Source organism: Chelon labrosus (assembly GCF_963514085.1).
Source record: "Chelon labrosus genome assembly, chromosome: 4".
Classification (NCBI taxonomy): Eukaryota; Metazoa; Chordata; class Actinopteri; order Mugiliformes; family Mugilidae; genus Chelon; species Chelon labrosus.
In genome coordinates, this window is record NC_140340.1 from 9622814 (window position 1) to 9637476 (window position 14663).

The 14663-nt window shown below is 42.6% G+C and overlaps 2 protein-coding genes across 2 annotated transcripts in view; both read left to right on the forward strand.

The window, feature by feature from the left end:
• The window catches only part of nbl1 (NBL1, DAN family BMP antagonist), a 4339-nt gene extending 3128 nt beyond the window's left edge, over positions 1 to 1211 (forward strand). Inside the window, exons 3-4 of the mRNA XM_084542908.1 lie at positions 319 to 328; positions 586 to 1211. Coding sequence (XP_084399034.1) covers positions 319 to 328; positions 586 to 870 — 295 coding nt within the window. The 3' untranslated portion in view covers positions 871 to 1211. The remainder of the gene's footprint in view (positions 1 to 318; positions 329 to 585) is intronic.
• Positions 1212 to 4735: 3524 nt separating this feature from the next.
• Positions 4736 to 9572, forward strand: tmem88bl (transmembrane protein 88b-like). Its single transcript, XM_084543976.1, has 3 exons — positions 4736 to 4919; positions 5706 to 6000; positions 9051 to 9572. The coding sequence occupies exons 2-3, from the start codon at positions 5707 to 5709 to the stop codon at positions 9276 to 9278; spliced, it is 522 nt and encodes a 173-aa protein (XP_084400102.1). The 5' UTR covers positions 4736 to 4919; position 5706; the 3' UTR covers positions 9279 to 9572.
• Positions 9573 to 14663: the final 5091 nt, after the last annotated feature.

Here is a 14663-nt window from a genome sequence, read left to right on the forward strand (position 1 = left end):
TCTCACCTTACTTTTAATTATCTGGAAATGGGTGTTTATGTCTGTGGTTGTGATTGTTGTTGCAGGACTTTAAACATAATTCAGTTTGAAGCAAAACAAAGCCAGCTCCCATGAAAGAGGATACTGCTCCCTGCTGCTCTGGCTCTTGATAAAATTGCTGAATGATCATTTTCAATGGATAATGGAAACAGTGAGGGGAAGTTGTGTGAGGTCTGGAGAGCGGGCTGAGCTTGTGTAACGCTGACGTTTACAGCTTTGGTTTGTATATTTTCAGGTTATTTTATATGTAGGGTTTTTCCAGTTTTTCTTTATTCCAAGAGTGTCGCATGTTCGTGGCACAAACTGTTCCTTAGTACGAAAATATGACGAAAACAGTTAGGAGTAAAAATCAGCCGGTAAGTGGCTCCTTCGTCCCTTCATATGTAGCATGCTGTGTTAGAATAGGAGTAATTTATTAGGAAAAGTATAGTGAAAAATGTCATAAACATGAGACGATTATAAAATAAATATAATTCAATAGATGTAAAAGTTTAGTTTTATTGTTGTGAATGTACCAAATGAGTGCGTCTGTGTGTGTGTGCCCAGGTGACTCTGGACTGCCCCGGCAGTGACGACTCTCCTCGGGTGGATAAACTGGTGGAGAGGATCTTCCACTGCAGCTGCCAGTCGTGCAGTAAGGAAGGAGCCCAGGAGGGGGCGGTGATGCAGCTGTATCCAGCAGACAACGGCCTGGACGCGTCTCCGTCCTTATCCGACACCCTCAGCGCAGTTCACGCGGACCCTCTGCCCCACTCAGACCCACACTCTAATAAGCATGCTCAGCCACACACAGACCACCACACGCTACCCCACACATCAGACGGGGGTTAGGCCCGTCCTCTGTCACACCGTTATTGGGACTCTGCTTGCTTCTCTGTTCCCCTCCACACCGCGTCCTCTGTACCGGTCTGTAGTATTGTAAAGGCACTTTGAACGTATGACTTCACTTTGTGTTAAAACGTTTCTTAAAACACTCACACTCACTCGTGCTTTCCGAATACACTCTCTTGTATATAAACTCCTACAAACACACCAGCCTGAGCACTCTTTTGTTTCCCGATTAACACGTGTGTGTGTGTGTACATGTGTGCATCCAGACATGACTATAGTCTGTTAATAAACTGTAGTCCTTTAATCCGCTTTGAATGCAATAAATTCTGTTGTTGTTACTCTTGTGTTGTGTTCATCTCTCTGCTCTGCTCTGCTGTCACAATATTTATTTGAATGAAGAGCACAAACCTGGATAAAATTTCCTCATGTTGGCCTAAAGGCGTACCCTCGACTTCCTTTCGCTGATTTAGAAAACAAGTCTGTGTCTCTGTTAAATGTCTGCTGTGCGACTTTGGGTTGCAGCACATCTTGTTTCCTTTGATCAACCAAACTAGTCACGCGCTTGCATTTATTGGAGGCTGGTGCCACTTACTGGAGCCCAGAAGAGCTGCATGATGGGAAGAGAGTGCAGTTTGTGCCAGTAATAATAATTATAACATACCGCGAAGCCACAGAGAAAGGTTCACCATACTTTCACTTCATCCATCTTAGTTTGTCTATATAACATAATATTTGAGGGATGGGTTCAAAATTTTCCAGCCTGCTTCAAAACAATTCTCATATGTTTTCAGACTTAATTATTCCTGCTTTAGCTGAGGATTTTCTTCTGATGCCACTTTCTCGAGTTGCAACTTAAGGTTTTACCATTCAACATATAGGGGAAACCTATAATACACAATTGTGTATTATACGGTGCCTCTTTAAGGGGAACTACTGTTTTTTACAACCTGGACCTTATTTCTGACATAAAATACAATCGTTTACTCACCCATATAACTTTGGTGTCATTTGGAGTCGTTTCAAACGATATTTAGATCCATGTATATCCTTATAATTGGAGTGACTGGGGCACCGAAATGGTTTGTTGTTCTTTGGCCAGCTGTTCCTCTCTCTGCCTCCGCATCCTCCTTTCAACGAGCTCCTCATCCGTATACTCTGGCTCAAAACGGTAAGGACGTCCATCATAAACAAAGTCGTCGTCCACAACCTCAGAATCGGAAAAATATTCAGCCATGTTGCAAAAAACTAGCAGTAGCAAATTACAGGAAAACAAGCCGCGTGGGGTGCTCAGAGATGACATCATCCAGGTCAGAGGTTAGTAGGTCAATCTACAGACCCCAGATGATGCTAACAGGTAACTCTGGACTCAGCAGGGAAAAGCACTAGCGTATCATAACAAAATACTGGTGAAATGAACGAGTTACGCGGCAGATAATGCGTTATTTAGAGGTAGCGTTTGGGTGCCCCAGTCACTCCCATTATATAGATATACGCGGATATCAAAATATATCGAAATATCGTTCGAACGACTCCAAATGACACCAAAGTTATATGGGTGAGTAAACGATCGTATTTTATGCCAGAAATAAGGTCCAGGTTGCAAAAAACAGTAGTTCCCCTTTAAAGGTGTTTGTGCTCTTCAGAATATTCTACACTTCTGCATAAAAATTATTCAGAGCATAAGGGGAGCATCATACAAGTCCTGAAAGTGGCCAAAGAGAAGCCAATAGAACAAGTTAAACTGAAATATTATGCGTGTATATTTGTTTATTCAGGAAATGAGCCAATATTACATATCACAGCAAAAGTAAGCGCACCTCTAGGATTACAAGTTCATTTCAAGTCCATCTGTTAAAAGTGTTTCCAATCCATGTAATGAGACTCAGGTTTCCTTCAGTGCCTTGTTTTGTTTGAAAACAAAACAAAACAGGGATTTTGTAGAATAAATAAGTACACAATTGATAGATGGGCTTGTATTCAAAGTGACTAATAAAAAACATGTTTATTTGAAAAGTCCTCAGACGATCCAGCAGATGTCAGCAGACGCTACAGGTTTATAGTAGATGGTTGATATTTACAGTACATCACTTAAATTACTCACTGTATCTTCCCACAGACTCTCTGTGAGCACCTCCGTTCCTCTTCATCAATCAATCCCTCAACTCTGTCTCCATGTCCAGGCAATATCTTCTCTCCCCTGTTTCTCGGCAGCTCCGTCCCATATCCCTCCATCTTTTTCTCTTGTTCTGTGTAATTAAATTTCAACAGCGAAAAGGTTGACTGTCTGCCTCCGCTGGAAAACAAATCGATCATCCCCTTATCTCACGGCCACACAGCTGACAATGTTCTGAGGTAAGTGAAAGGCAGACTGCGGAGGGGGGGAACTCAAAGGGACATTTCTGAACACATCACAGCTCATTGTCTTAAATTAACTTTTTTCCTCAGCCTCTGATTCTGTTTTGTTTCCCTAGTTTAATAGTGTTCTGTCCTCAGCTTTATACACACCGTAGGTCTTGATACTTGCAATAAAACTCATTTCCTGTTCGAGTTAATCCTATTGTGCGATCGTGGAACAATTTTTGCAATCCACTGGGGACGTGTCCTCTCAGATTTTTTCATTACCAGTGTTTTACAGTGTGTGTGTGTCCCATATGGATGCACCCTAATCTAATTTTCCTGAGATGTTATCTAATTATCTGACAAAGCTGGCATACATTTACTTATGTAAATCTCTGTAAAGGTCCCTTAAATGGACAGATAAGGTGATAAACAGGCCTATGCTGAGAGCAGACCTTATGATAATTCAATGCAAGCCATTTCATCATTATTTAAATTGGAGAAAAGGCCTAGAAACCAACCACGTATGGCTTTATCTGAAACACAACAGAGTACCTTTCTACGTCAGTACAGTGAGATGAAAAGCACAAGAGTATAAAACCTGGCTTCTATTGAGATCTAAGGATGTTTGCATATATAAACAACAGTAACACATTTCTATCATACTGGATATATATATTTATATTTAAGTTGTGATTAATGGCCAAACATAGCAGTTATAAGACATTTTTTTAACAACAGGTGAATAGAGAAATGATCACCTAACCCTTGGTGTATTCAGTAGATGCATAAATGTATGTTTATACAGCAACCCAGCAAATCTGCAGTTGTAAAATTGTTTGTTATTGATAAATGGATGTGCTCTTACAGTGTTGCGTTCAAGAGCAATGTAAAATATGAACCAGCATAGTGGATTATGAGTCCACAGTTTAGCAACCCGATGTCTAAAGCCCCTTGTAAAGAGTTAAACTCTCACTTTCCAGTTTATTGGGTACAGAACAAATGCACTGAATATTGGCTTCATAAAGGTTATAGTATTCAGCATATGTGTTTTGCAGTTAGGCTGAAAATCCAGTTTAACAACGCCATAAACCACATCCTCCAAAATTATCACCCAGTTTAATTGCCACCTTTCTAAAGTCCTTTAACATAAACTGAACATTATAACAGCCATGAAGATAAGATTTAGTGCAGGACTTTCATATTAGAATGGATTTGTTTTCACTAGTGTGTCTAATAGACTGGCTAATGAGTGTATGTAAACATGACACCCCACTCATGTGATTCTTCATGTGTGCAGTATATTACTGTTACCACTTATTTTTTTTATTTTTATTTTTTTGGTCGAGGAGATGTGTTTTCGTTATCTGTAAAGACGCTGAAACAATTGATTTAAAAAAAAAAAAAAAAAGTTAATTACAATGGATTGTAAATTATATGTTTTTGTGCGTCCCCGTGAGCGCGCACTGAGCGGCAGAGCGCGCAGCCTCGTCTCGGAGACGCTCGCTCCCGCAGACGCGCAGATCATCCTGAGAGCAGCATCGCTTCAGCAGCGCTGGGTTCAAGTCACAGGTGCTTCTCTCTGCTGCTGCTGCTGCTGCTGCTTTTTCCAAACACAAGTGTCTGGTTTATTTATTTTTTTCGTGCCAAACTCAAAGCTCTGCGCGCACCCCAAGAAAATCAGCAGAGACCGGGATTAACGGGATTTCGAGGTAAGCAACTAAATTCATGTTGTTTAAATTATGAATTTATCCGTCACATGTAGTGCATGCAGTTAATGTGGCGCTTCAGCAGCTTCCAGTTAGATTTTTTTTGACATTTAAACACAAAGCAAACATTATTTTATCCGCCAAAGGCAAAAGAATAAAACGAGTTCATGATCTGTATTCAGTGAAAGTGAGAGGAGCGGAACATACTACATGTTCATAAGTGGTTTTATGCGTGCAGCCGAGCAGCAGGTTGTTCAGGCTACATGGTTTCTGAGTGGTCCGGTCTTCAAATCGCATGCAGTCCGGGCTTTAGTGACAAACCCTGATCGAAGAGATCGACCGAAGGAGTGATAGGAAGACACTTTAAACGCATGCATACGTGGTGAAGTCAATCCAGGCCATAGGTCCTCATTTACATAGTTTAATGAGTTATTGGCTGCATGGATGGACAAGAACAAGAGGGCAGGGTGGTGACAGAGCTCTGGGCACTGTTCTCGTTTTTAAAGGGTTAAAACTGAACAATTATGCAAACAACATGTAGCTGGAGCAAACAGCATTCAGTCTGCAGATACTCTGGATGTTTTTGGTTATTGGAGACAACATGAGAGTGGTGACAAACTAAGACATGGGCTGATTAAAAATACAAATATTTTCCACTGATTTGAAATATTCACAGCACACACAAAGTCCCAATCTGTTATCCTGTCTCTAATTCTTATGCCACATGTATGTCCTGTAAATTGAAATAGCAACAAATCAAAGCATCAGGCTGAATCCTCTCCCTCTCAGGATGTGTGGTGTGGACGTGGACCTGGACGACGGCGGTTCGGCCGAGGAGGAGAAAGAGGAGGAGTTCTGGATCGGGGAGGGGGTGAAGATGCTCCCCCCTCCCGTGGCCCACAGCGGGGGCAGCGCGTGGGGCAGCCGCAGGGGCAGGTGTGGCTGCATGGCCTGCGGGGCAGCTCTCGTCCTCTGGAACCTGAGTGTCGTCCTAGCCAGCGCCCTGCTCCTGGCTCTGGTGTTCTCTGTGGTGCTGCTTCCCGCGGTGCTCCTGCTGTATGCTGGTTTCCTCTGCCACTCCAGGGTGAGTTATGTGTGCAGATGTGACTCTGTTTATTCACCACGGAGGAGAAACAACCTGAGAGGAAAAGCTCACATATCAGTTGCTGATTTTAGCTCCCCATTTCTGGTTGAAATCCACCTTTGGATGATTATTCAGGGGACACAGGGCTAGGATTCAGTGGGAAAGGTTTAAAACCAAAGTGAGTACAGTATTTCACAGTGAAAAATAACTGTATAAAGATAGATTAATTAATACGTTATGGAATATCTTCACTACAAGCTTCCTGCATGGATTTACCCGATAAAATCTTTTTCCACAGCACACATATCGACATGTGATGGCATTAAACGGGTGCGGAGGTGCTTACATTGTGGTATTCCGGTTTAATGTCATGGTTCACTGTGACATTAATACACGTGTGCGTTCTCTCTAATGTGACAAGACAAGACGTCTGTCGCTGAAAAGGTCACTCACTGATAGAAGGATATGTGATCATGCAAAACAAACACACGGGAAGAAACAAACATACATGTAGTGCTGTCTACCTCTTATACCTGGACTACTTTATGTGTATGGTACATGAGCTCGTTGGCATCTGTCTCTGAGAATATCCCAGTGCTTTCCTGTGTTATGAGCTCCGACAGTGGAGCATTTAGTGGCTGAAGAGACGGATGTTTTCCTCAGGAGATGATGGAGACCGATAGGACAGTGAAAAAACTTACCATTATCAGGTGACACAGCTCCAAACAAATGTTTTGCTCGGTCTCGGTCTGTCACCATCAAATATGGTCGTCCCATCTTTAGATGAGAGGGAGGAGCGAGGACGGTTCATCAGTCACTCCAAAACCGACGTCGGTCGAGCCAGGCCCCTAAACATACCTCTCTTTGAGGCCCAATACTTACATAATAATGGGAGTATTTTCAACGCACAGATCAAAAGAAGTGAATTTCGCTAACGGCGTGTGGAAAACTACTGCACTTTAAGTCATTTCTGTATATGAAATACATGTGAATACACACGTATCTGATGGCTGCATCCATTTTTCACACACAGTTTATGATGCTAGCACTCAACAGCTACGGGCTCCTCCAAGCATATGACAGACCTATCTGAAAATGAGGCGCTATGAAAAGATATTAAAGCGCTTCCAGCTCGTGAGCTCCGGTGTCTGTAACCGCAGGAGTGTGGGCAAGATCTGGGAGAGCGGGAAAACGTTCAATGGAAACCCCACATGACTGCAGAGGAGCTGCCGGAGGGTTTGGCTGCTACGGAGAGACGGTGCACTGTTTCACTGTTGATGCGCAAACTGGCTCTACATTAAAAGACGGGAAGTGTTACCTCTCACCACATAACTCCTCGTCCGCGGTGTGAAAGTGGGTTTTAGAGGTTTTAAAACTGAGCTACAGTATGTCTGGATAAAGAAAAAAAAGGCCCAACATGGGGGATTTAGATCTTCTTCTTTGTGCGGCCAGAGACGCAGAAAACATTTCAGGTAGAGGTGAGAATGGATTCAACTTAAATCCAGCACATTCAGTACAAATGTCAAGAAAGTGAAAAGAGACCGGCTGAACATTGTTGAAAATCAGTGTGTTGACCTTTAATATAAAGACTGAACTATGAGTGACTTATTAAATCAACAATGGAAAGACTTTTAGCTGGCTACAAGAAAAAAAACAACATTTACACTGTGTGATATCTGTCAAACAGGGGATTAGTAAAGAGTGATTCTTCTGTTTTCTATAACTATAAAAAGCAACTCTGACATTCAGAAAGTTAGGCTTGTTTTTACACCGGCTAGCTGCAGGGGTTGTATTAATTCCTTTTCACTTCAAAATATTGGCACGGTGCTGCTCAGACAGACAGACAGACAGACAACACTACTGTAGAGGTATCTTCAAAAACCATTTACTGGCCTTTAAGGCACGCTAACCTACGTTAACTGTAAGGATTATCTGTCATTAGGGGCGGCACAGCTGGAGTTTCTGTTGAAGGAAGCTTCTTGGCAGCATCCCATCCACACGGAGGTGTTCAGATTTACTCTTTGTGCTTTTACTTGCTGCTTTTTCACTAGAAACAACAAGCCCGGTGAAAACACATAATGACTAAACCGATATGTTGGAGCTTGTCAGGCAGCTTTTCCCGAAGAAACGTGTCTGGCTCATTTTGTGTGAGTGACAGATAGATCATGACTGAGTCTGGGCATTGTACCAAATCATGCCGGATGGATCTACTGCTCAGTCCTCGTCCCACCCGACAGGTCATAAGTGAGTGATTTGGTTTGTGAAGGGGCAGACAAATTAAGAACCTGCAACGGGTATAAACGGAACAACACTATAATCCGGATTAATCTGGAGAAAATGTGAGTTCTCCAGATAATGTCGGTCGGACTGAACACGTAGCGAGGGACTCAGGGAGAAGACCGTCTGATTTGGTACCAGCACCAGCTGTGCACGGACGTACAGACAGCATGACAAAGAGGGAAATGTACTCGCTGAAAGCGCAGCGTGCACGTCAGTGTGTGCACGTCAGTGTGTGCATGTGTGTGTTAAACACCGCTGTTGCTAGGGTGCATTTATAGGAGACAAATGGGAGACAAAGTTCCTCCTGAAAAACCTTGCGATAGGAAATCGTTTCGGAAAAAAAAGAAAAAGGAGGAGGTTCAGACAAAATCTAATCATTTCCAGTCAGATGCTGTGCTTGTGTGTGTGTGTACTGGTTCTTGTGTGTACTTTAGCAGCGGTGTGTTTCAGCTGCTAACCACATGTTCACTCTGATCTCACTCCCTTCTCTATTTGCCCCCCCTCCACCCCCATCCCCATCCTTCTGGCCTTCTCCTGTTGGTCTCCTGCCTCTTGCTCACCCTCCCAGGTGACTGACAACTCAGAAGCTTAATGACAACACTGAGTCAAGTCTTATCAAATGTAGAGAGAGGCAGGGAGAAACTCTGTCACGCACCACTACCCTCACGGCCCCACTCCTGCAACACACTCTATCTATCTGCTTCCTGACAGAAGTCAAACACGTCTTCTGACTCCTCTTACACCCGCACCCTCTGTGTTTGTCCTCGTAGGTCCTTGATGCCCCCTCCGCCATCTGCCGTTACCTCGACGACAACAGCTGCTCTGCCCTCATCATCCTGGGCTTCGTGATGATGTCGCCCCTCGTGGTCGTGGCGGCCGCCGTTTTCTGCGGGCTGCTTCGAAGGTTTCGGCTCCTGCTGTGCATTCAGCCGATCACGCGTGCCTGGTACAGAGGGAGGCTGAGGGACTGGGTGGGCACCGTCCACGCCTGGGTCTGATCCGGACAAGAGGAGGTACTGGAGGGGAGGGGGGGTCACATGAAGTTTGATGTGAAATTAGCCAGGAGGATACAGGAGGGTAGACCGAGCAGTGCTTACAGTGTAATCAGTAAAACAGTGATACAACACACGAGGAGATTGTTGTCAGACAAACATTCACATTTTCTTTCTTGCAGACAGATTTGTGAGCAGATGAGGCTACAACCATCAGTTGATTAGCTTATCTTAGCATAAAGACAGGGAACAGAGGGAAGCAGCTACCCTAGCTTTGTCCAGAGGTGACGGTAGCTTCAGGATTTGTACATTTTAAAAGAAAATTAAAAATAACCGTGTGTTGTGATAATTAGTGAGCTAAAAAAAAGTGCATTTATGACCTTTGGGCAGGCCCAGACTCGCTGTGTTTTGTCTCTTTATGCTAAGCTGGGCAAATGCCTCCTGACTCAAGCCTTAAGGGACAAAGCTGTATTTCTCGTCACACTCTCAGAAAGAACACAAATTAATGTATTTATCAAAATGTCAAACTATTCGTTCAGTATTCGGTCAGATTATAGGGTGCTGCTAAGTTGAATCGTATACTGGAAGCTGCCTGTATAATTTTGTCTGTCATTGTGTGATTCACTGAGAAGAAAATAAGACTGAACTTTAGTTAATTGTGACAGCGTCTTGTAAGTAAGTCTCATGCTGCCTTCAAATGGGGTCGTGTTTGCCTTGTTCATGGGAAAAGTCCAAATGAACGGCGCCCTTTTGTGGCGTTCACAGCCTCGTAGTGAAACTTTTGGAAAGGTCTACGTTGAGTTTCCTACATTAAGTTACTTGGTCATAACTTACAGCTGATGATGCTACTTGAACAGCGTTTTTTGTTACCTTCAAATGGCGTCAGGTTGTGATGGCGCCCTCTTGTGGTATTGACAATCCCATAACTTAAAGTTCCCAAAGTTCCCAAGGTTTTTCTGCAAGTCCCCCCGTTTGTAGATAAGAATATTGTTGCCACCTCCCCCTAAGTTCGACACGTATATATACATGTCTGATGTACGTTATCAGTAAATAGTCTTTGTTGCCGTCAGTCGCTTCGTCCGTCTGCAGAGCAAAGCGGCGTCTTTCTTGTACCTTGTCATTAAGCTGTTCCTCTAAATCCTTTGACATTTCATAGATGTGCTAGAGATAGAGGAAGTGAATCAACAGGTTTGTCCTTATGCTCTGGATGTGCTGTCAGAAGCTAATATTTATAGACAAACATCATGGCCTTGTTATCCACTGTAGTACCGGTGAAACCGAGGGCGATTCATGCCTCGTCATATTGGAAGTTGGGTTTTGAGTTGATGAAGACTCATCCTCTGCTGTATCTTTAGCTTGGGAACCCTCTCACAGACCTCTCCATGGTACGCTAGCAGCGCTCAAGCAAGCCTTATTCAGCTGCCTTCCCAAGCCCCTCCCCCCGTGCAGTATCTCCTCGCCTCCCACTTTTGGGAACCATTGTCGTAACTAGACATTTTCGAAAAGGTTCATTGCTTCATACTTTTCTTCATAAGTATTCATTTGAAGAAAATTTCGATGTTCCCAATATCCTTTCATTATTCCCGGCCATTAGCTTGCTAAACCATTAGCCTCGGTGGCTTCTACACTCCCACAGTTTCCTACTAGTTGTTGTTTAACGGCTTACGGCTAATTTTGCCGCTTGAATGCCAAGAAGTTTGCGTACACGAGTTTCCATGAGCTCACAAGCTCCACTTGAAGGCAGCGGTGTCTGGCTCTGAAGTTGTTGTTGTTGTTGTGTGTTTTTTTTCTTCAGCCTTTACATTCGGATATTATGTATTACAAAACATTTGTAATTTGAAGGAACAAAATGCAGACCTTCAACAAACCAGTAGTTTAATAGTTCATTTATTTAGTTTTTAAGCTAATTTTCTAATTATGTTTACATGGTTATGTGAGGGAGTTATTTGCGGTTTACAGATTATTAGAAAAGCCAAAAACATTGTTGGAAATATTGTATTTTGTGATCTGTTTGAGTTGAGTTGGTCCAGTTTGTTGGGCTCAGTTCTTCGGGGCCTTCAGACACTAAAGACAAGGTGTAAAACATATGATAAACAGCAGCATAAAAGCTTCGTTGTTGTTGTCTGTGAGGTGGATTAAATGGACAATGATGTTTGTATTCAAACAAGTTTACCTGATGTAGCACTATTAGCAGTCGTCTCTTGTAGGAGGGTTTATGTGTAATGTATTTCATTTTAATGGATCCTTTAGATCACACTGTACCATAAAAACTCCATTATACCAACGACAATATGACAGAGTAATGGCTGTTTAGAGGGAGCCAGGTGTTGAAGAGGGATCTGAGTCGTAGGATCAGGAGCTCATTTTGCTTCCCCTTTGCTTTCTGGTCATTTAAATTCATCAGCGATGCACATGCTGCACATCCTCTTTATCGTTGTCCTTGCTCCTCCGTAATGAAGTGTTCAGATTTTGAGATTTCATTCCTCAGAAGAGAGAATTTAAATGTATTTGATGACAAGCAGTTATTACTCGTCCTGTGCCGCTATTATCCTGTTAAAATACTGTGTATTTATTTTATATTTAAACATGCTTATTTGTGTGTTTATCTCATTCCTGTTCATGATTGCTCCTCTTCTGTATGTCATTTTTTTTGGTGCACATTAATTAAACGTCGTTCATTACAGTATTTAAGAGAACTGTGCAGAAAAAGGCGTGAAATGTATTTCTTTGTGTTTCCTCTGGTTTTATTCCACTATGTATCACACCTGAAATAATTTATTTGAAAGCTTGCAACGTCTGTTTGAACTTTTTTTTATTTTTTTTTGTTCCGCTGTTCAATTCAGTGTTCTCATAAAGAAACAGCATGTTCCGACCTTCCATCAATAAATTGAGGACCTTTTTATTCTCAGACTGTCTCTTTTGTGTTGTGACCTGTTTCTGAAGGTTCGAAAGCTTTGATGCTGGTTTCAGGGAAGAAGAAAAAAAACACACATAATGAGTAAATTAGCTAACTAAAGGAAAATATTGCCTCTGATTATGAGGCTGTCTAATCTGTCTTGATCATCTATGTAGTCGTAAACAGAGCGACTCGGCAGGGGGAGGTTGGGACTGGCTTCCAGGCTAGATGTGAATATTAATGTCTTAAATTCTTGGCAATCCATTCTGTTGAGACATTTCAATTAAAAACACCAAGAAGAAGAGAAAACATCACATTAATATGTGTCCCAACCAACCCTGCTTCTCGGAGAGCCGCTGCAAGCCAACTGTTGACTGCAAATGAAACTAACACATAAATAATACTTGAAATGCATTTCTCGGTTAATAATTGCAGCAAAGCAGTAAGGTATTATTCGTATTTAAAATAATCTAAATGGACAAAAGCATCAATCTGTTGACATTAGTTCAGGTGAGGACTAGTAGCTAGCGGCTACTGACTTCTGACAGCTCCAATCCGTCACCCGTCACTCAAAACGGCCACGCCCCTAATTGTACAGACCTTTAAGCCCATACACTCGTGAAATTAGCTACTGAGACTAAATTTTATTTATTTTTTTTGTACTAGGTTGTAAACCTGGAGGTCACCGCTTGGAGCCACAGCATGTCTTTTATGTATGTTGACAAAACAGGCCTTCCAACTCTTTACAATTTACATGTAGCACCCACCTAGACCAGACCAGGCACCCCCACCCCATAGCAATGACACTCCTTGATGGCAGCAGCCATCCCCAGCAGGATGCAGCCTGACACAGGCACAAAAACGTGTTTTTCAAAAACATGAAGAACAGCACAATGTGTTGACCTGGCCTCCAAATCCACTAGATCCCAAACTGATCAAGTATCTGTGGGATGATCCACGGAGGCCCCTCCCCTCAAAGGCCCCCCCACTAACAAAATCCTGTTCCCAGACACCACAGGACACCCTCAGAAGGCCCATGTCCATTTTCTGATGATCAACTGTTTTGGAGGCACAAGGGAGACCTGCACAATATTAGGAAGGTGGTCATAATGTTATGTCTACTGAAATACCCACCAGAGGGGACTTGTTACTTGAGAAGCAGAGCTAGAAGCAACAACAATCTGACCCTTTTAATTTTTTAATTACAGAGGAAGAGTGTGATCATCAGAAACTCCAGCTCAGCTACAGAGCTCGAGTTGAGGCAGTTTGGCGAGCTCCACCGAGGCAGAGAGAAAAACTGGATATTTTTTGGTTAAACGAGAAAATTGTCCTGTAAAGTAGGTCAATCATTTATAGAGTGAGCTCCGGTGTGGAGTGTTTAAATGGATGCAGAATATGGGGGAGGAAATTGTGACAGGATGGACCAGAGTCCTGAAAGCTGGAAATGACAGACACAGCACTGGCTCACTGTTTCTGATTAAAAAACACTTTATAATAATGCTGTGCTCCATAACACTGTAATTGCAGATTGTGAAAACCCGTGTATCTCTTCTTGAAAATGCTCCAAATCTAATTTTCATAACTGTTCATTATTATTCATTAGTTACCGTCACACAGCAAAGAAAATTTAAGAATAATTTAATCTAATATTCAGCAATTCAGACTTAGTGGAATATTTGCACTTGTTCTCATTAGCTGTTAAAATGGAGATTTCTGAGGTGTGAGTGAAAATCAGTAAACACAAGCGTTGCTGCCATCACTTCATAATAGTTTTATTTTTAAAGTAGAAAACAGTAAACTGCATGCCACCTGGGTTGAAATATGAACTCTTGCGCACCCTGACTCTGGCAGTCACATCATGGACATGCACATAGACGAGAATGCCCATAGGAGCTTCTGCTGTAATGTGAAATCAATGAACGCCGAGTCAAAGTGAACAAACATCAGCTCTGCCACCACTCGCTCAAATGCTGGGGACACGTCATTGCTAGCCAAAAAAAAAAAAAAACAGTTGTGAATCGTCAGAAAATGGACATGGGCCTTCTGAGGGTGTCCTGTGGTGTCTGGGAACAGGATGTTGAATGAATTTGGAGGCCAGGTCAACACCTTGTGCTGTTTTTCATGTTTTCTTTTTGAGTTGTTCCTAAACCGTTTTTCTGTGTCTGGCTGCTGCCATCAAGGAGTGTCATTGCTATGGGGTGGGGGTACCCGGTCTGGTCTAGGTGGGTGGTACATGTCTAAGTAACATCCACATGAATGAATGCCAGAACCAAACGTTTCCCAGCAGAACATTAAATTGTCACAAGGTGGTCAATGTTTACCTCTCCTATCAGTGGTTTTAATGTTATGGCTGTTCGGTGTATGTTGAGATTCAGAAAACTTTATTTGTGCCCAGCATGACGTGCACGTACAAGACACTTTAAAGGAACAAAAAACAAAAAAATACAAACAATGCAAAGTCACAGTATCACCATTATGGCGAAGCTGAAGTGTAA

Bases quoted from the DNA above. Each gene is read 5' to 3' on its own strand.
- tmem88bl (XM_084543976.1), top strand. From the start codon at position 5,707: ATGTGTGGTGTGGACGTGGACCTGGACGACGGCGGTTCGGCCGAGGAG. The intron at 6,001-9,050 runs GTGAGTTATGTG...TTGTCCTCGTAG, and splicing joins GTTTCCTCTGCCACTCCAGG to GTCCTTGATGCCCCCTCCGC.